The sequence below is a fragment of the Tetrao urogallus genome (assembly GCF_951394365.1).
Source record: "Tetrao urogallus genome assembly, chromosome: 1".
NCBI classification, from domain to species: Eukaryota; Metazoa; Chordata; class Aves; order Galliformes; family Phasianidae; genus Tetrao; species Tetrao urogallus.
The window spans coordinates 132098834-132121468 of NC_136813.1; the positions used below are offsets into that span (position 1 = coordinate 132098834).

Sequence of the window (22635 nt, forward strand, 5' to 3'; positions counted from 1 at the left end):
CGGGAATGGAAAATGTGGGCATTAAAAGAATTTCCTATTCTAAACAGCATGCAAAGTTAAAAATACCTTCTCTTGAGATTATCCTCAGCATAAATACTCACCACAGCTATTTTTAGCTGTCTTGTAGCCTATGACAAAGATTTTTATTCCAACAAAGGAGCTGTATACCAATGCACGACCTGTTTAAAGAACTATTAAAATGGAAAATAAACCACTCTTGCGTCAGCTAGCCATATTGGTATCTGTTTCCAATGCCATCTAAACACAGCTTTTCTGGATGCTGACAACTGGCCATTAAATACTAAAGAGAGGGAAAGGAAAAAAAGTTGTATTTATCACAAGCCAAAGACCCACTGTCATAAAGGGCCAACATCAGAGTTCCTGCAAAGAAGAGCTGAAATAGTGCAGAGGGTGCCTGGGACAAACCAGGAAAAGACCATGCTGGGACTCCCAGTCAAGCCATGTGCCATGAATATAATCCCAAGCTGCTGGGAAACTACCCAGAGCAGAGTGACACAGGCAGGCTTTGCTGGGAACCCATCAGACAGGAGAATCTTTAAAACTTTATTCAGTTTCCCATTCTTTGACTTTTTTTTTCTACTACTGCTGGCCTTTTGGAATGACTGGGAAATGTGGGGAACCTGTTTAAGTTTAAAAGAAAATGGAATACAAAGCACCATACATCTTCAGAAAGTAAAAGACACATGTGCAGCAAGTAAGCAACTGCTGGCACACATGGAGAGCTTCAACCTGTTTTGAGGCATTTGACATTCAGAATAGAATGGGAGCAGAGAGAAGCAAAGCAGATAGGGTTGGCATGCAACACTTGAAAGAAAGATCACTTCCAGTAGCACCGATATATATCCCTACTGTGTTGTTTGCCTTCAAATTTGAATCAGTCTAAACACTTTTTAAAAAGTAATTAATTTGGAAATATACTGTTGAAATCCATGGAACATTTTGCAGAGATACCTCATGGTATCAGAGGGTAGGTACTGCCAAGTTCTTTCTCGGGCAGTGTAGACCTGTAATATGAATGGAGGAAAAGGCCAGTGCCCTCACCACACATATATAGTAAAGTGTGTGTGTCCCATCAGATGGCTCTAACAGTGTGACCATCAGCTCACTGTGTACTCTCCCAGGAATTACATCTTTTTTTTCTACCTCCAGTCTTAGGCCAGCAGTTGTATCTTGGGGTGCAAAGGTAGGCATCAAAGATCCTGTTTTCTCCCTTCTTAGATCTCCCTATGAAATCCATATTTAATGTGCCTGGAGCACATATGCTAATGACTCCACAGCTAATTAGCTGAGTTGTTACTTGTAATTGCCTCACTCTTACTGAATGTTCAGCACTTCTCCATCAGCCATACTCACTCTCCAAGAATTTCAGACAAGACGCCTTCTCTTCACTGTAGGAATTTGGGGTATAAGTACTTGATGAAGTTCAAGTAATGTATATTTTTAAGCTCAGCTTCGGTTTGTCTTGGGTCGGGTCCCTTCAATTCAAGTTAAGATTTGAATTAAAAAGAGACATTTTAAATTAATGATTTGGACTGAGTTTCATTTCAAGAAAAGAATAACAGCTTAAACTAATTTTAAGTTCAGATTCAGTTCAAATCTCTGGTACTGGTTTCTAACTTGTGACTCCAGATAGCTAGTAATGAAACACCACTGATGTAAAATTAAGTATAGCAGAAAAAGAGGGGTTGCTAAGGAAGATTTAATTAACACAGAGAGAACCCAAGCACCGATGTGATTCATGTTGCAGCAGCACATATTTCACAGTGATAACATCATCCCTTCCTCTACTCCAGAAACAGAGCATTTTGCCCTCTCTCAGGACATGCTGTTAGTCAATATTCCTATGCAAGGCCTCTACCTATATTTCTTAATGGAACAATTTACCACTTCAGAGAGTTTTCTCCACCTGGAGAAAACTGGAGTTGCTCATTGTTACCTTGCAGGAAATGGAGAACTTTCCCTCCTCCCCCATTTTCATTCGTAAAAAAGGGTTTGAGATAGCTTTTCCAGTTTTCAGTACTCTTTTCTATCTCCCAGACACCAAAATTTCCTACTATTACGTGGCTTGCTGAAAAAAAAAACCAATGTACTTCCATCCCTTCGTTTTTTTTTTATCTTTTTTTTTTTTTTTAAAAGGATGAAATCAGTAAGAATTTTGTCCATAGAAGGAATAGCAAACAGAAACCTTTGCCTGAATGCTAAGAGTCTTACACGTAACTTTCTGTGGAAGCAGAGGGAAGTTAGCACAGCAAAATAAACTGTTTTGAGACATGGAATTTTAATGGCAGTTTAATCTATTGCACACAGTTTAGCGACGTAATGAGAAGCCTATAAACCACACAAGTGCTACAGACTGACATGACATTTCAGTCATAGTATATGGTTTTACACAAAGCAGCAACCATTGCTGGATAGTACAGTACATTCTGTTCTACCAATGGCAACTCAACAGCATCATCTACATCTGACTCTCATTCTTTCTGGTATTCAGTATTATGGCTTTTAGAACAGTATAATAACCATTATTCCACCTCCTTCCAAATTCTGTGGTCAGCAGCTCAATACTCCTAGCATATTTAATTGATAAATAATGGGGAGCATGGCTAGGGAGGAGGAAGTCTAGCAAAGGGAATTGAGTTACATAAGTGACTTATTTTTTTCCTTTAAGTCTTAATTTATTATTTGTTCACAATGTTCACTAGATATATAAGCTCAACTGCCCTATTCCCTTTCTCTGTGTGAAGGTTGCAAGCAGTTCTATGTCTTCTGAGACAAACTTCCGTATATTAAAAGGTGAAGCCATGTTTGTCCTAGTTTACGAGATGCTGGAAACAGCTTGCAGGTGAAGCGCAGACCAGGCTGCTCTGTAGGAAAGCTCACAGCTGTTCTCTGCCTTACTGAGATGACGGTCCTGTCTCTAAGGCATGGCCTCTATTCCCACGTCTGCCACTAAGTGATTAAAGATGGAGCTCGAGGAAAAATGTATTCTGACAGCCTAAACCCATGATGACAAAGGCACATTTACAAGAAACGAGGACATGATTGTGCTTTAAGAAAAGAAAAAAAAGAAAATAAAACAAGCAAAACAAAATCAGGGAAAAAAATAATAATCTGATATGACCATAGCTGCTAACCCAGATGGTGAATCCGCTTCACAAATGGCACAAAAGTACTTTCAGTCAAAGGGTCTGGTATGATTTCTGCCCTATTTTCTGATTACTTTCCCAAAAAAATCAGCATCGTGTTTGTTAGTCTTGGCCAGAACAAGTCTCCAGATGTCTTCCACATCGTTCTCTCACACAGACAAATCAGTAATACATTAAAGTACCCCATCAACTGGCTTTTCAAGATGTGCCTCTAAAGCTTGTAGACACTTGAAAGACATTTCTGACTGCCTTAAACAAAAGCCATATCATGTGAAAACTCATAAAATCCAGAGGAAAAGGGCTACAAGGAGGTTGCTCATCTCCAGTCTTTGTAAGTATTTAACAGATTAAGAGCAGGGCAGTCCCACAAACAGACTGCAGGCTGTGCAAAACAGCTCATGCCATCTCAGTGCCTGGCACAGAACATTTAACAAGTCTAGCATTATCAGACTGTCAGCCCAAGAAGTCACCACCACATGCACTGTAACATCTCCGTATCAATATCCAGAAGTCAACAGGCTGTGAGTGGCAGAGATAAACAAAGGGTCTGCATCCAATTTTCCACGCCACAAAATGTGCATGAAGTTTTACTTAAATGTAATCAATAGATGCAGGCCATCCCGCCATAAAGACCATAAAACATACGGAGGTGGATTATTGCAGCCTACTGTGGAAGACAATATTTCATGCCTTCTAGAAATGACCAATACCAAAATACCGATGCTGAAAATTCTGGTTTGGGTGATTCTCCACATTCTCAAAATTCTGCAGCTGTAGGCTGGAGAAAAATCTATTAGATAAACAGGCAAGAATAAAAGTTTCATCCATCCCATCTGCTAGATTTTTGGCTGTGACAATGAATCGCTCTTAGCTCGCTTCAGCAAAGCTAAGTGAATTGCATTACCATGTTACTGGATGATGAAAAAAAAGATTGTCTAGATCTCAGTTCGTAAGGTTATGAAGTATATACAAACAGCTTATGCCATAACAAACGCAATCCGTCACTAAAGGAAAGGGGTAAAAATAGTTATAATGGTTTTAATCCCAAAATAAGGAGTCTCCTCTAGGTATCTTTGAAGCATTCCCTGAGGGGCTGTGTTTCATCTATATCCCTTATGTTTACAGACTTCCTTCATCTACTTAAGCACTTAAAGAGTCTGAATTTTAATAAGCAAACTGATTATTTTATTTTAAAAGTCTCAATTTTAAAACCGTTCTGAAACTCTATTCATCCTGCCCTGCATAGGAGCAACTTAATGTCACTGTAAAAGTAGGCCATTAGGTACAGAACCTGAAGAATTTCTCCTGTAAAAGTTGACAATTCAGATAGTATCAGCATACGTTCACACTTTCCTATGAAAAGTGCATTGCAAACTACAGAGATGCATCTTCAGCAAAATGCATTTATTGCTTGAGTAAAGCATGGCAGCCTACTAACTCATCATGTACTCCAATAGGACAAGGAGACATTTTAGCTAAGAACAGTCAATGTCTCTCATAAAAATGGCTCATTCTTCACCTCAGAACAGTGAAGACCTCAATACTTACCATGTGTAATCCAAATAAAGACAACATTCAGAATATTTTTATTAAAAACAATTGTTTTGAATACAAATGGCCCAATTTACAATATGTTGGGTAGCTGCCGGATGTCGATAGAAAATGAACATATGCTGTAAATTCAGTACTCAGTAATTAGGAAAATGTGTATGTTTCCCAAGTCTGCTTCTCGGTAGGTAGGACTAAAGGGCAACATTATGTCATTTCCCTTTGCGCAGGACTCCCTATTGACTTCCATAAAGAATTTGGCTTAAAAACTGATGACAGGGTACAGCCCAAGTTCTTCCCTAGAGGAAAGAACAACCAATAAATAAAGGAAGACAGGTTGGTGACGGAAAAGTCATTCTTAGTCACCAAGACATCTTACCAATATTTTCTCTTCCAGCAGTATAATGACGACAGGACAAATGATCTCTGTTCTCCGTTATACCAATTCCTTAAATTCAGAGTAATTGCTAAACACTCACAACCACTGAAAACAGGATTCAGACTGAAACATGTGAGTGCAAGTTTTAAAATAGTGAATGCAATATAACATGGAACAGCTATGAAGGAATGACGCAGCCTACTAAATTCACCCTCTGAGTTTAACTAAGGGCCAACCTGGCTCTTTTCTGCCTTAAAAAGTATTGTTCAATAATCATTTCTATTTCAGATCTCTTTTGTTATCAGCAGACATTGACAAGAGTTTAGGAGCTCTCATTAACCAAATTGCATGTCTTGTAATCTTTGCTCCAGTCTTGCACATTTATCCCTTATGTTCTCCACGTGAGATATTATACCCAGTAAAACCATACAAACTGAGAAGCCAACAAACTGAGAAGTCACATTCCTTTCAAACCCAGCATAACCACAAAAATGCAAGACATGATGATAACGAAGTCACTGCATCAGGATTTCATTGTAAATATACTGTGAGCGTGATAGGTGAAGTCAGGATGGGGATAGTGAAGGAACAGCAAAACAGATGAAGAAAGTTTGACTTCTAAGAGATGAGTCACCAAAACACCTTCAAGTGCTTCTCCTTTCTCACTTTCAGAGCTGATGACACAAAGTCTTGCATTGACATGGTTTATTAGGTATCGTATTAGCCCATCTGACAATAATCAGAAGAAGAAAAATTAGATTACAGACCTATTGAATATGCCTAAACATTTCTGTTTTGCCTTGAAGATATATTTTCTTCTATTCAATTTATGTATATCCTGTACATACATTCAGGCCTGACAAAACAAGATGAGGTAGATTTTCATTACTTAATAGGGGATTTCTCATATTAAATTAATAGCCAATATATCCTTTCTCTTCAGAAACATTGAAATGAGTCACTCATTCCCTGAAATATTTTTGTAAGAAATAAGACAATAGCCCTCAAGGATCTTATTCAACTTTCCAATGTAAGACAATTAAATGCTAATGAGGGAAAAGACTCAAGACTCACTAGCTTGTATGGAGAGAAAGAGGTGGGAGGGAAAATTCAAAAAATTAAAAAAAAACCTTTTGCTTAAATTAATTCATGTTGTGGCATTGCAGCACAGACAACCCCTCCAGCCATCATAACTCACTGGTTTGAAAAGGTCATTAGCTCACTATCCCATACTGTTGCAAGAATGAAAAGCCATAGTCATGAGCATGACATAAAAATTTGCCCTTGGTGTTCCTGAGGGATGACCTGAACTCTGAAACCCTACTGAGAAATTTTTCTGGGCTTTTTTTTTTTTTTTTTTTTTGTATAAAATAGCAGCCCAACACATGCACGTTTCTTCTGCACATAGCATTTACAGCTTCATCCTGCAGCCATGATGAACAAAGCAATAGCATCCATACAAAATATACAGCACTCCACAGTTTTTTTTTGCCCTTTTTCTACATTTGCCTACCAGCTATTTCTTTCTCTCCCTCTCAGAGCAAGCTGTACATGTGGCACCGTGATGCCTCCACTCAAAAGGCAAGCTGCAGTGGGAAGCACTTTGTTATCCATGTCGCTGACCTTCAGCGGAATACCCCACTGCACAAGCTGGACCATAAAAGGAATCCATGTGTAGCCAATGTTTAGAAAAGTCATCTCCTTGTCTTTTGTGACTATTGCGCTGCCTTATTAAGACAGTGCACTAATAGCCAGCTGGAGAATCTTGGGAATGTTCTGAGCAGTAGTGCCTAAAAAAGCTTGTCATTTTGTATGGGCTGACAATAAACTGGTAAAGCAACAAGAACTGTTCAGTTTAGCAGGTGCAGGTTAGCAAAAAGAAACCTATTCCAAACAAACTGTAGCAATGCTATTGTTGAGGACTCTGTGCTCTTGTGAAAATATCTGTTCAGCCATTTTATCTGTGAAAGCACACACAAGTTTCTTCCTTTCAATTTTTTTTTTTAGAAAAGTTTTCTTCAGGGGGGAAGGGGAGAAAACTAGACTGGGAGTTGAGAATTTTATCTCAAAGGATTGCATGATGTACCATACGAATGCAATGGAATAACCATCTCATGATGTGGTATAGTTACAAGTAACATCTACATAAAGATGATCAGAAGGGCTACCCTCCTAAGTCTTCACTTTATGCTGGACCTCTCACAAGAAGATAAGCAGTAGGAGAAGTGAAGACAGTCTTACTTGGTAGTCAACCTCACAGCTATAAGCTTTTTTTGTGAAAATCTGACAGCTGTTTTTTGCTGAAAACTTTTTGAATTTCTATGAAGGCTGCTGAAAAAAATAAGTTTGTGAGGTTTGTTTTTATTTCATCAAAATTCCACTTCACTGAAAGTTGTTTATAGCATCTCCTTCTTTACCTTTGTTCAGAAAATGCAAGTGAAAAAGGTTTTTTTTTCTATATCAGGAAGCAGTTCTGCTCTACGGATAACTTCCAACCCTGTATCTTTTCTCACTACCGTGTTATAATTATGCTTTTCAGAAATACACAGGATTGGTACACAGGACATGTGATTTTGCTCGTATTGCTTGAGGGCAATGTTATAAATGAAAACAGTTTGCTCCTGTGAAGTACTGTCTGCTCACTGAGGTCAAGGTTTTGCTTAACAAAAGCATCCCTCCTTCCATTAAAAAGAAGTAAATATATTTAAAAAAATGACATTTCTAAGAATTAAGCTATTATGCAAAGGAAATCCTTTTGTGGTAAGAAGCACTATGTTTTTTGAACAAGTGAATACATATGTTCTCAGATACTCCTGCACTGCTTTTCTCACTTTAAAAGCAAAATCATGATTTTTCTCTCTAGTATCTCTCTCTGTCTTTGCAGGATGTCCCTCTGAAACAGCTAGAAATGACAGGCCAAGCTACTGCAAGAAGCCTGCTGCAGGACCAGGAATAGCTGTAGGCATTTGCCAACTCCATTGTGGCTTACAGCAAGTCTTGGAGATGCTTTTCTTGACATGAGGCCAGCAGCAATTGGTGGATATGCATAAAACCTCATTCACCCATCTCATATCAGCCTTCTCCTGGAAGGGGCTGAAGTAGGTCAGTTATCTGAGCCTCCGCATCCATGGCACATACCTCCCATTTCTCCGCAGCTTCATGTTACCAGTAGACAAAAGCGACTATGAGAGGAGACAGATTTGTATGGAAAATGCCAACCCTGAAGATCAACACAAGTTCCTTATTGAGGTCTCCAATACCAACATGCCTCTCTGCAGTCACGAAGGCCTTGTCTGTACATAGAAGTTGCAGAAGTTTACCTCAAGTGAATTAAATCTGTGCAAACCTCTCAGTTTAAACATAAAAGAGCTCACTCTGCCACACAGTTTCACAGTAAGATACCTCCCTTGCAAGAGAGTTGGATGACAAGCAGCAACTTGAGCCACATTCATGTGGTTACTCTCCACTGTGTGCACTTAATTGACTTAAACATTTAGCATGATATGCATCAGGTTTATATCATACAAAGAGCGCTCACAGAAGGATTACTTGTTTGAGTCAGTTCGAATACCAGCAGACAAAATGCTGTCTCATACTGGCGGAAGAGGAAAGCACTAGTATAGAGAATTAATTTAATATTACTGAAGACTCCCTGCTTTTCAGTACCAGTTTTCAGCAACACTCTTACAGCCTCAGCACAAGAAGAACACTGTCTACCTAGAACATAATCTCTCGCTAAAGTAGTCCATGCTGGCTTTTAGATTTTGTCTCAATTAAAAATGGGTCACAAGTTATCTTAAAGGAAACTGAAGCATGTATTCAGCAAATGTTGGGTTAAAAAATAAAAATGTTATTTTTGGGTTTCTTTGTTCATTTTGAAACAAAAAGTCACAACTAGCTGCTGAGTTACATTCTTCCCTTGATTTTTGTATCAAATTTTGCTGGCCATTTTTCAATGGCCTATCCAACAAAATTCCACCCAAAAAAGATTATTAATATGCAAGTTTTGGTCTCACCCACAGGTTTTGACATGAAAGAGAGAAAAACAGCATCTATTTATATTTTCTTAATGTCATTCTCAATGAGACTGACCTTTAACTGCCACATACACAACCCATTAGTTTATACTTTCCAATAAACTAATAGAGAAACATCCTGCTTACTTCTCCACTTCTCATCACCCTCACAGCTTCCCAGGAAGATTAGGACCCCACCACAAGGCTGACAGAACTACTGCTCTTTCTCATGTGTAGCTGTACCACTTCTGTTACCAGCCCCTCCTCACTCTGTGTGCCAGCATCCACAGAGACTGCAGTCACCGGACTTCTTTCCTATGGCATAGTTGCCCACTGATCTTATTTCTGGCAGGAATATTTCTGCAGCTGTGTGCTGATAAATTAAGTTGCCCAAGAAACTCATACACCTGATGTCTCATGAAAGAGCTTGATCACACAAAGACAATCTGCTGGCATGGAGGATTTTCTTTGTTTAGTGCAAGCTAATAAGTAGGTTATCATGAGAGAAATAAAGCTGCTTATAAGCGTTTATCTTCAGTAATGATATATTTGTTTAAAGGCACAAAGCCAAAATGCAGGATCTAATTAACCAAATGTGATGCTTCTGCAAGCTGAAATCAGTTTGGAGTATAATTTACACATCATATTTTTCCCTCTGTAGTTCTTTGCAATGAACAGTAAAAAGGTAACTTTGCCCACGCTACCAGCAATTTGATAGTGCTTATATACAATGCTTATTCATGTAATGCATTTGATTTCTATTATCCCTGCAAACAAATTGGTTTCAGCTTTTTAAATGGAAATCTGATTTTCCAGTTTAATTTCAGATATCAGTTCATTAAGATGTTATTAAAACGTTAACTCACACTGAGAAGCAGATGTTCCTAGAAACCCACTGGCTAAACCCATGTCATGTTCATGTCACTCTTGAAAGAGTATCATAGTTGAGTAATGACTACAGTTTCTTTTGTGTCTTATAACTTTTCCTTTCCTGTGTCCAGTGTGCCCTGAGGAATAGCCACAGAATAAAGCAACAAGTTTAACAATGTTCTTATTCATTGAAAAGAAGGCATTGTGATGTAACAGCTAAGAGATAATTTGTACACCAGTCTGGAAATTTGAAGTTTTAGAGACTTGTTTTCAGTTATTTTCTTCTGCTTAAAGGAAAAGAGCAAATTAAACATCACTCTCCATCCACAGTAGCCTATATTCAACACCTCTTTCAGATGCAATATTGTGTCACCACACACACAGGGCATTTTTGGCCAAATTGCTTATAAGCAGATATATTTGTGCCGTAAGATATAAACAATCCCATGGCCTGGCAGTGAACTAAATTGACCCTTCCTCTTCACTAGTTGCAGGTGTTGGGCATGTGGGAAGTAACCACAGATGAGAGCTTGATCACATACTTACTGTCTAGAACAAAAATACAGATCAATTGTTTTTATTTATGAACAGGCACAAGCCTGGGGATCTAATAAACATTAGCAATGGTTCCTGCAGTTTCATTTGCCAACTGACACTGACTGTCTAGATCAATGAAGATGGGAGATTTCCCCATCTATCAGAGAATGTATGACAGAAAGTAGACCCAGGAACCAATAACCAATAATCAAGTGTCCTTTATTCTGGCTTTTTTTTTTTTTTTTTTTTTTTTTTTTTTTTTTTTTTAGGACAGTAGCCACAGCCACAGCCATACTGAGTTAACTGAGCTTTTGTAGAAGGTGATTTCCATGAAGGGCTGATGAACTCTGATACATTCATGTGATTCTATGATTCCTTGCCAAAGGACAGGAAACAATGCCAGGGGCACTAGGGTGCCAGCCTGCCTACAAGGGGAAGAGATATTTGTAGTCAGAGGTACCACACAGCTCATCTGTGGCTGCTACAGAAAGTTCCAAGTCTCTGAGCCTTCACAAACCTCAGGCTAATATTGAGTTAATGTAGCTTTTTGCATTTTGAATTTCTGAAGTCATTTGTATGAAAAAATTCTGACGCTAGTTATGATTTACAGTGTCTGAAGAAACAATGGCAGATTCACAGAGCTGCAAGAACATTACAGACTATCTTAGCTTAATTGACTACATTCTGCCGATTTGCACGTAAGATACTAAAGAGATGTTATTTTTCACATAAATGTGACAGGGCAGCCATTGACGTATATGTACAATGCCAGCTACATTCCTTCAGCCTCATGTTTTCCTTCGTGCAGTGCCTATGCCTCAGTAATTCTTAAAACCATGAAGAAATACCATACTGTCCTACGACTCCTGGTACCCTTTTAAATATGCATACTAAAAATTGTCAATAACAAGCACCAAAAGGCATGGCTCAATGCCCATATTTAGTAGGCATTTAAATAAGATCCAGTTCATCAAAGGCTTTAGAGTAGTTAAGCTAATAAAAATACAGTAGAAAACAGAATGATAGACTTATTTTGGGGATAGGTGGGCTAGCTGGCTATAGGATGGGAAGGGGAGCTTTTCACCCAAGAATTTCTAACACTCCTTGGTGATTCTAAAGCAAACTTGCCACTTTGCTGAAAGAGGTGAAAGACATGGCATTTTGCCAGCTGCCTGGATGCTCTCCTCCTAAAAGTTTAGCTGCTATGGTAGATGTAGTATAGAGATTATAGAAATCTTAACATACATGTGGGATTCATATCTGAAATATTAAGGAGCCCATTTTGTTGTCTGCTTAGGAACTGTAGGGGGGTTAGTGGAGTAAAGTCTATAGTTTTCATGTCTAATTATTTGGAAGAATAAGGCTTCTTTTATAAAACACTTCTCCATTAGGACATTTAAAGAAAATACAACCTGCAAAATGCACAGTCACTGTAAAATTAAGTGGTAGGGCTCTACTCAGGTTTGTGTATGTTTGGTTATTATCTCCAGGGCATCTGAAATGCCAGCAAAGCAAAGATTTGTCTAATATCCACTCTCACTTCAGAGTGACAACATTAGGGCAGGCTTTAAGGAGGCACTGAATCAATTACGTTTTTTTGTCTGTGTTAAGAATGAGCTCCAAGAATTCCAGGAACAGTGATCAGTATAATGTGCAGGGCCAAATTCACCTTGACAATCCAAATATTTTCTGTCAGTCCTGAAATGTAAGGTAGCTGGGAAGACAGATTAACAGCTGGACTACTTCGTTTCAATTTGTGCTCAATCCTCATGCACTTCTAACCTTATTTAGTCATTTTTAAAAAAAATTAACTTCTGGGCAGAATATGTCACGTCTCAGCTCTTGTAGAAGGTATTTTATAGAAAGACAAGCAGATACCCTTGAACTTGAAACTTGAGGATATATAAAGAGAACATGAAGAGATAAAATCACTGTAGCTTGTGTTTTAGTATGAAAAGAAGGCTGAATTAAACAAAGCACAGTCCTCTGGAAGCCAGAGGGTGACGTTTTTGGAAGTACTGTTCTGAAATAAATCATGAACACTGGGAAATTCTTTGTTAAGTATATGCAGTCAGCCTCTCATATGTTTAAACATCCTTGAAAACTCTGTTAAGATTATTCTCTTCATTCAGTTACAAAAATCTGAATCAAAGCACAATCTCTGAAGACCATTAATGAAAATGCAACCAGGCATAGACAATCCCTAACGTTTCAAAACGTAGGAGATAATTTAGAAGTATCAATTTATGCTCATTTTTAAACTTCGAACAATGTTTAACATTTTTCCTCACTCTATACCCTATCTCAGTGATAACTCTTTCAACAATAAGAAGCAGTTTCAAAAGCTGCTTGTGGTCATTCAGTGTTGATCTAATATTAATACTTACTTATCCTCACTTAAGCTGTCTTAGTCAGAAGCACAGAAATTGCCTATTTTGTGCCTCACAGCGATGAACTTTCCTTGCACTACAAATGTACTAAGACACCCAGGCAACAAATATCTTCTGTCTTACTTGTCGAGAAGACAAGCAAGACACTTCTCATTAACTCTTATAAGGACACACACTGTCTGATTCTGCTGTCCTTACCTTCTTAACTTGTAGGTTCAGCCCTTGTTATGATTACCTGAGTTCCTGAGCTACATCAGCCTCAACAGGAACACTCCAGGAGACTTCCAGCCAGCTGAAAGCTGCCTCTATCCACAGTCCACAAGCAAGGTTATTTCTGTGAAATTTCCCTAACCTATGTTCACAAATGGGAACCACACTGCCTTATGAAACTGTTTACATGATAAGCTGGAGAAAGTTTGCAATTAAACCGTTACATGTTTTAAAAAATAGTTAAGAAAAAATCCTTACATACTACATTTAGTAATTAATGACATAATGAACGATTAAGCTTAATGGTAATCTTTCTGTGTATACCCTAATGACAGCTTCCTGCTACAGTTGTTGTGATGTAAATACTGATTCAAGTGCAATAAAAGATAAAATAAGTGCATTGAATGGCATGAAATGTTCTTCCATTTGTAATTATTTGCAGCAGAAATGCGGGTGACACTTGAATCTTATCATATATTTATTAATACCTTATTGATTTGCAAGGAGATGAGTTCTTTAGTTAAGACTGCTACAACTCCTGTCAGGAGATCCTACATAGCCAGCAATATCATGATTAAAGAGAGCCTTTTTACTGGCCTGAGATTTGCTGCTAGATAGCCAATTCTCTACATTGTATTTGTATACCAGGATCACCCTTCACTGTGAAATTACCTGCTGTCCTTTGGGGAAGAGCATTACACAAAGCAAAGCTGTGGTTCAAATTCAGTTAAGCATCAGCTAAACAGAGACCAGTCTGACACCGACCCTCGGACTTTTCGGTATTCTGTGTGGTGATGGTGTGGCAAGGAAGCAAATTCAACCTGCTTGCTAGTATAATGTTTTAAAGAGTCCTGATACCAGGGAAAGGTGAAAATACTTTGCAGGGGAATTGGCAAGTCAGCCAATTATAAATTCATGGCTTATGTGCTAAATAGATTAATCTGAGAGCTATTCTTCAAAGAATTCAAAGGGTAAGTCTTCACTCGCAGTTTTTTCTGAAGTCATGGAAGTAGATCTTCTCCCACTTAAAGACGTGTTTCACCTCAATACTTCACTCATGCACACTCTAGCCAACCCCAGGCTGAATTCTTCCAGTGTCAGCTACAGCATCAAAACGACAAAACCCGATGGCCATGGAACATCTTTTATTGCCCAGGAAGAGGCAAAAAAAAGCAGGTGTCATTTGCTGAAAGAAGCCAGCCCCTTGTGCTTCAGCTACAGATGGATTTTTTTTCATCAGTAAACACAAACCATTTCTGTGACAGCCCTGCCTGTGCAGCACGGTATGTACCCTGTGACTAGGAGGCAAAGTGTTCATCCAGCTCCTTCAAGGCTGCTGCTGAAATTGCCTCATAAATCATCTGGCTGGAATAACTCAGGTAGGGCCTAGCCCAGAGCCCAGTGAAATAAATGGAAAGCTTCCAAGTGACTTCAGCCGGTGTGGGCCCATGCACAGGTCTCTCTCTGCCACCAAGGATCAGGATGAATCCTCAGCTCCACCACATAATAGTTCCAGAGGTCACCCAAATAGCTGGTGGAGTCTGACTTTCCCTGCCCTCACAGCTGTGTAGTAGAAACCACACACAAAATGCTACCAGAATGGAGCAGTTAGCAGTGCCGTACCTTGTTCCAGCCTGTGTCTAGAAAGTCTTGCAGAGTTCTGGCAGCACGAGCACATGCAGTAAATCTGACACACTGGGGGCAGGTCCCACCTCCATTTTAGGACACATGCCCCTAGACAGGTCTGTGGTGCTACTTCAGAAAAGATGATAAACCTCCAGAAGTAACAGGTAAACACAAAAAGCCAAAAAAATCCAGCTGAGGCTAATTCTGGGTGGATATGACAGGCCTGTATATGGGAAAACCAGACGACGTAGTATGTCTTGAAATGAGAAGAGTGTAAAATGCTAATGAAACACGAGATTTCTGGACCAGTAGCAATTTATATCTGAGCTGCCATGGCATGAACTAACGTTAAAAGCACATGCCAAGAGTGGACCATTCTGTTGGTCTTTAAAAGACAAAGGTAGCTTGCTCATCATCACTCCTGAGCATATCAACCCAAAACAGCAGAGCTACCCACCACAACAAAGCATCATCATTTCTATCAGCTTTCTAACAAGGAAGGGGAATGACAACAACAACAACAAAGCCAAACATCAGCCCACGTGGACTGCACTCACCATAAGCATCTCCAGAAATCAGGCATATGTTGCTGGGCAACAGTGGCTCTAGCATGATGGTCACTTGGGAAGCTGATGGTACATTTACCCTGACCAGGCCTCAGGCAACCTCTGGGCCCTGCAGAAGAGGCAGTATTCAGGGCACCCCCTCTCATGCATGCTGTTCATGAGGCCTTACAGACTTAAAGCCATCTGCACGTCTCCATCTCTGGAGGGTGTGGTTGTCAGGATGAGAAGGTAAACCCTCCATGTGCCTTTAACCCAGGAAATGGTAAAATGCATCACTGCAGCTGACTGAATTACAAATAGTGCTGTTGCATATGGTGTTTTCATTTCTGTGTTTACTGTTTGACACAAAGAAGCCTAAACTGTTTCTGGGAGGCCTAGGAAATACAGACTACACATCAGGTACCAATGCTCAGAGCAAACACTGCATTTTCAGCCCCCATGCTGCTCTTCAGGAACACACTATTCTTACTTGACAAAAGACCCAAAAGTATTCAGATCAAGGGAGGTCTGGCTAGCAGATTGCTGTGGTTTAAGGCAGAAGAACAGACAGGTACGCAAACATGTTGTAGTCATATTTTTGAAGGTGAGAATGATCCACAAATCCCTGAAGTGTGAATTCACTACACATAACTCAGAGTTTCATATTCATTTGCTAATAAATGCCTAAATCCTGCTGGCCCTCAGCTCCATTTGCTACGCAGAAAGGACCAATGCGCAGCTCCTCCCTGACCTTGCCCCTGCTGGGGTGGGTTTCATGAAGTCCCAGCTCCAAGAGACATCCAAACTTGAGAGTCAGGCCCTGTTATTGTTATGGCAAACCCAAAATAAAAAGGCCAGACTAAATTATTTTTAAGATCTCAAGATTTTTAAAGCAGTCTTGTGACTTTCAAGAGGTCTGACTCATAATACTTGAATGCTTGAAGTTGGCAGCAGCACAGGGAGTGCAGCAAGATTTAGCGTACAACAATTTATTGCTGAAAGTCTTCAAATGTGTGGGAAAGGGCACGGAGTGCTTCTGCAGCGACTGAGCAGAAAACAGGGAAACAGACCCAAGCCCTACTCATCCAGCCAGTCTTGCATCAATTTTGTCTCCTCCACAAAGGTTACCACACACACACAAACCCCCACCCCCCACCACCACAACAACAAAAAACAGCACAGTGGCTCCAAGCACTGCAAAAAATACTTCCCAAAAGGATGCATGGGTGGGTAAATTGGGGCTGTATCCCACCTCAGAGGCCATCACTCTCTTGCCCCAACCGCTTGACTTCCTGTTCATGGAAGGGAGGTACAGACATTAACCCTCATGGCTTCCCAGGTATGGTCCTTCAAAGGCCACCACTGAGCTGTTCATTGCAGCTTTTGTCCCCTCAAAGCTCCAGTTTCCCTCTGCATGAACAGAGACAGCTCAGCCTATGTATTACACTGTGGCTTAGTGACATGCTGGATACACTGGATTTCTATTTCTATGGCAGCAAGAGCCAACCCCGTTATCCCCTGCAACTGTCACCACATCCACAAAATGGACACACAACATCACTGGCACCCAAATCACTCAGCAGTCTCAGCATACTTTTGTAGAGTTTGAATGATTGTACAGAGAAATTCATATGACTTTTTCCAGGGTAGAAAATACCTTTTAGACTACATATCCCAGAATCCTCAACAGCATCTGAGTATTAGCAATAAACCTTAGACTCTTAGCCTTTGTTTTAAAAGCATGTGGTTTTTTGTAGAGTAGAAGTGTAGTAGAAGTATATGAATATTATATGTTCTCATTATACAATGCTGTTAAAACTCTGCTAAAATGAATGTACATGTGGTGAATGCACATTCAGTGGAAATGGGCCTCAGACTGGACTTCCAGCATGCAATATATCTGAGCTATTTGACTTCTCAGACAAACAGCAGACTTCTTTCCAGTTGGTGCACATGCCCAGCATTTATGCCCACATCAACAGTAACATCACACACCTTCCTTCATTTCATCTCATTTCTACCTAAATAAATGCTGCAATAGGAAGCACAAGCCAGATACCGCTGGAAGCAGAAGCTCTGCTCACCCAGCAGGCCAGGCTTGCACTGGCACAGGCTCTGAAATTCCTCCCACTCTGTCCAACCAAAATATATTACTACTGGTCTGGAGAAGAACCTTCTGGGATAAGAAGGCCACTTTGTGACACGGCACATTTGCTTCTCTTTCTGTTGGGATTAGCCACGAACCAGGTGATGCTGGTTTGCAAAGGAAGACTATCTCATTTCCCTTTGGTCACCATGCCCCATGTAAGTTTATTTACCTGCAGGCAGCACTGCTGTCTTCCAGAGCTCATGGATTCTGCTTATAGCCTGATGAGAGCTCAGAAGCTCAGTTCTGCAAGGCAACATTTCCTTTCAAAAGAAAGGTCACTATTCCATCTCATCTGTCTGGCAGTTCACCCTAGATACTATCAGAGTCCATCAAAGAGCTCTGCTATGTAAGCAAGGCTTTATTAAAAAGCTCAGTGCAGACTTACAAAATATATTTGGTATTGCATTCTGCTGACTTCTGATTTCATTTCATTTTAAAATGCTTAGGAAAAAAAAGTATTTTGTCTAAAGCACACAGAACCTGAAACACCATAGTTTTGCTAGTGAATGGAAAAGTCAAGAAAAAAAAAAAAAAAGAAGTCCATATGCAAAATTAAACACAGAAGTGGGAACAAAATATGCTTAAACCTAAGTTTCATTTTTTTAAAATCACAATGTTGTTAATAAACTACATCAAATCTTTATATCAAAATAAATATTACAACAATAGAGCCTGACTTTCTCTCTACTTACTCCATTGTAAAACACGGGAAATCCTATTAAAGCAAATGGATCTGTATAAATATGAAATGGAAGTTCAACAAATATCATTCTTAATATTTTCACGCTGTTTCTTTTCATAGACATCATCATGCCCATGACAAGTTCTGTTCTCAACTGCACCAAAGTAAAGCTGTAATCTGCAATAACTGATAGGAAATGCTGTCTGTATTGCCCACATGCAGTGGCTGTAAATAAATAATGACAGGCACAACAAACATAGTACCAGTTGCAAAGCAGTGGCACACAAGTCACAGATATGCTATACCACATCCACCAAGGGTATCTCAGCTTTCAATTGAAAACCTATAATTTTAGCTCAACATCTAAAAACACAAAATCTGTTCCATTCAGCAAACACTGCCTCACATAGCATCTTAGCATGAGTTTTCCTATCAGTAGTTTCACATTACCATAGTTCACCTTCACTGTTCACGTTCATCCATTCAGCAAAATAACTGGAAGCCAGTTTATAATGCCCTAAGGGATATAGGCAACAGATACCACTGATGTCCAGCTTCTCCCATGATATTAAATAAAGGCATTTTATGGCACATATTTTTAGCAAGGACTCTTCAGTTAGCTGCAGCAAGCTTTTGAATTTAAAAGAAAAATCCTCAAAGCCACTGCTAATAAAAGGCAAGTCACCGACACCATTTTCCATACAACCTCACCTCTCTGCTTCAAGGCGCATTTCCTCACGCTTTTGCCTCCTGAGTTCTCTACGGCGTTCAAAGTCATCCATGGTGAGTGCTCAAGTGTTCAGAGCTCTGGAATGATCCAAATCTAAAAGGGAGATGACCACTCAGATCAGAGAGAAAGCACAATGAATGCATTTATACAACTGAGTTCATTTAGTTTTGTTTTGCTTTCTGAACTTCATTGTAACAATTTTCCTTTTCTATCAAAAAATTTAACTTCCTCAGTATTGTTGAGATAAACAAGATAAATGAAATGCCTTGTAGGATAAACATAGCCCATGCCTGAGCTTAGTTTCCTAGTTAAAATTAAATCAATATGCTTTAAGTAAAGACTGTATACATCTGCTAGCCGCAGACCAGCTATTTGTAACGTCACAGGTCTTTTCCTACAAACAAAAGCAACAATTCAGCAGGATTTTAACTTGTAGCTTCCAGTTTTTACTGGAATCAGTAAAAATGCTGTACAAGAGATTGCTTGTTTTCTCTAATTGCAAAGATAATGAAAAGTTTTTCAAAAGCTAGCCCCCGTCCTTGTGTCCCTATCCCCCCTTCAAAAAAGAAAAAGGAAAGGAAAAAGAAAAGGAAAAAGAAAAAAGGAAGGAGAAGAAGAGAAAAGAAAAAGAAAAAGAAAAAGAAAAAGAAAAAGAAAAAGAAAAAGAAAAAGAAAAAGAAAAAGAAAAAGAAAAAGAAAAAGAAAAAGAAAAAGAAAAAGAAAAAGAAAAAGAAAAAAAGAAAAAAGAAAAAAGAAAAAGAAAAAAAAAAAGAAAAAAGAATAAGAAAAAGGGGGAAAGGGGAAGAAAAAGAAAAGAGAAAAAATAAGAAGGAAGAAAAAAGAAGAGAAAAAAAAGAAGAGATAAATGAAAAAGAAAAAAAAAGGAGAAAAAAAGAAGAAAAATAAAAGAGGAAAAACTGAGAAAATCGGGGGGTGGGGATGGGGGGGGAGGGGAAAGGGGGGACAGAGCAAAAGAAAAAAAGAAGAAAATAAAAGAGAAAAGAAAGAAAGCCGGAGCTTTTGATACCACCCAGGAGGAGCCAAGCTATATATAAATCTTGCTCAAAAAAACAAAAGTAGCGATATCTTTTTGTAGTTTAATCCGTGCATTTTCCCCATACCCTACCTTCTTCTTTATGATTTAGTCCATGAAATATTTTCCCCTTTACAGTTCTTCATATACAAAGCCTTTTCAGCCTTGGTTTATATCCCATCAAGCCGAGTATTACAGAATTCCCCTGCAGCCCCCAAACCAAAAATGACTACCAGAAAAGGGAAAGCTGTTCTCTTTTTGTCCCTGCTTTGTTTACAGAGCTGTCAGTGGTTAGTTAAACTCTGCCTGGAATCTGGCATTTAAGGCCTGCTCTAAGATTGCTTCCTGTGCAGGGCTGGAGGCCTCAGCTTCCTCTGCAATCCTAGCCTCCACATTGCACTCACCCCCCACACCCCCCCCCCACCATTTTCCAGCCCGGCAGTATGGGGCTGGCCGGAACGCCGCACAGCCAGCCTGCAGATGCGGGCCGACCTTCAAAGGGGTCTTAATAACTGCTTGCAGTTTACAGGGAGACAAAGCCAAGGTGCGTTTGGGAACTATTTGAAGCGCTCTGTTTGCAGATACGGATCTGTCTTGCGGCTTTCGAACCATGCCCAGCGGTGCAGTGTCCAAGCGCACTCCCCGTAAAACCACCACTGGCATTAGCAAAACCTCCCATGACTTAAGGGAATCTGTGGCTTTCTCTGCCCCCCTTTTTCAGATTAAAACACTGCTGAGGGCAGGGGTTTTGCGAAGATTATTTTATTAGTTTACTTTTCCTGGGGGTGTTTTTCTTTCTCATTTGTTCCTGGATTGGGGGATATAAAATGTTGTTGTTGTTAGTTTCTATGTGTTTGGCTGGCTGGGGTTATTCTGCAGAGGTTCAAAGGGAATTTTAATTTTGCAAATCTGATACTGGCTTTACAATGTCTGCAGCTCTTCTTATTTTTTTTCAATTTACAATTATATGATATATGTAAAAAGCAGGTTGCAACAAGACTTTTTTTTTTTTAATCTTGTGTTTATTTACACTTAGCACCGTGGACACCTTGAAGAGCAAAGAGCACCAAATCTGCCATTCTTTCATTTCATCTTAGCCTACTCATGCAGCTAAATTCTGCCCCAGAGCCCTTGCTAGAGGGACACATGTTGCAGGAGCAATGTGGTTCTCCCAGCTGGAAGGCAAGGATCAGAGGGGGGGCGGAATATGGCAGACAGCAAGTTCCAATCAGGATCCTGGTTTCTGTGTGCAGAGGGCAGCCTACAGGAGGTGAACATGCATCACACAGCAGTGTTTGCTCTGTGGAGGGCAGTCACCACTGGGGCCTTAAAACAGAGCTGCTTGCTAGGCTGACACCTCTCATGCTAGAAACTGAGAGTTCCAAACTTTTCTTCCTCTCTCCGTCGCCAAGGCAAACATGCATTGGCATCTAACTTATGTGCACCTTCATCCCTTCTAACCCAGTGAGGTACCTCCCTTTCTCCACCTCTCCTGACCAGGGTATGTTCCTTCTCTCCCCCAAAAATGCAGCACTATGTACCCAGTTCCCTTCACATCCCCTCTTCATATGTCCCAGCCCAAAACACTTCTGGCCCTTCCCACATGGCCTCAGCACCATCTCTCATCTCCAAAAGCTCCAGGTGTCTTCCTCATGAGGAAACTTGAGGAGGACGAACAACAACACCAAACTGTTTCAATTAATTCTCTTCTTTTCTATTCCCAGGGATGCAGGAGAGATTACACAGGGTAATAATCTTTGGTTCAATGACCTTCCTCCATCTTCTGGGTGCTTTCCTGTTTTTTGACACAGTTCAGATCAATTAACCTCTTGGGAGTACGTCTCAGGTTTGTTAAAGTGTGCTACCTTCTCTCCAAGGACTGAGGGCTCTTCATTGCATTCAGACTCACAAGCCAAATCACTTTTTCAAAAATGAGGAAGATACACAGGAGACTAAGGTCAGGTCATCAGTCCAACCTTTAGTTAGCAAAGCTACATCACTGCAAGATGAGTCATCAGATAGACAGATGGTCCCCTGGGAGAAGTCAGCTACTCAGTGCTGTTCACTGTCTTCCCCAAAATGATTTGTTATCTTTCAGCCTTTGTAAATTACTAGACAATAACTTCATCTCAATTAATCTCTCTAAAAATGTTTCCTGTATCCGCTGAAAAGGAGTATAGTTTCTCAAAGTGTTCTAGCCTCTCAGAAAACTCAAAAATCATTTTGCTTATAGATGGATGTACCAATTATTTGAAGTATTTCCTACAAATCATTTTGAGGAATGCACACATTTTTATGCTCTTTTTTTTTTTTTCTTAATGAAAATTGGTCATGAGTGAAAACATCCTGGGTCAAAGCATAACATTCCACACAGCTCTAGGGCCTGCCTACAGAGACAAATGCGAAAACATCTCTGTGTAACCTTCCCAAATATAGAGGGTGTATTGGAACAGAAACAATAATGGGCCTCACGTGTCCTGATAAAGGTATGCAAAGATATTTTTTATTATTATTCTTTATATCCATTTTTTCTTCTGTTACATATTTTTAATAATTTGATATCAAACAAAAAAATTCATTTTCTCACAAGAGGAAAACTATCCCTAAGAAAATAGTACTTTGTTTGTATTGTAAATGTATAAATTTTGCTTCCAGGAGTACGATGGAAAATATTTTGATATTGCCTTTTTTTTCCTCTGATTTGTTTCCAAATTCAACAAGAAGTCATAAAATTTTAATGATATCTTTTTACA

At 39.6% G+C, this 22635-nt stretch overlaps 1 protein-coding gene across 4 annotated transcripts in view; it reads right to left on the reverse strand.

The window, feature by feature from the left end:
• CALD1 (caldesmon 1) overlaps positions 1–18901 on the reverse strand; it is a gene marked incomplete at both ends in the record, with an annotated part of 91285 nt that extends 72384 nt beyond the window's left edge. For all 4 annotated transcript variants that reach the window (XM_079540022.1, XM_079540021.1, XM_079540020.1 and 1 more), the window contains one exon: positions 18831–18901. In XM_079540022.1, coding sequence (XP_079396148.1) covers positions 18831–18901 — 71 coding nt within the window. The remainder of the gene's footprint in view (positions 1–18830) is intronic.
• Between the last annotated feature and the right edge of the window lie 3734 nt (positions 18902–22635).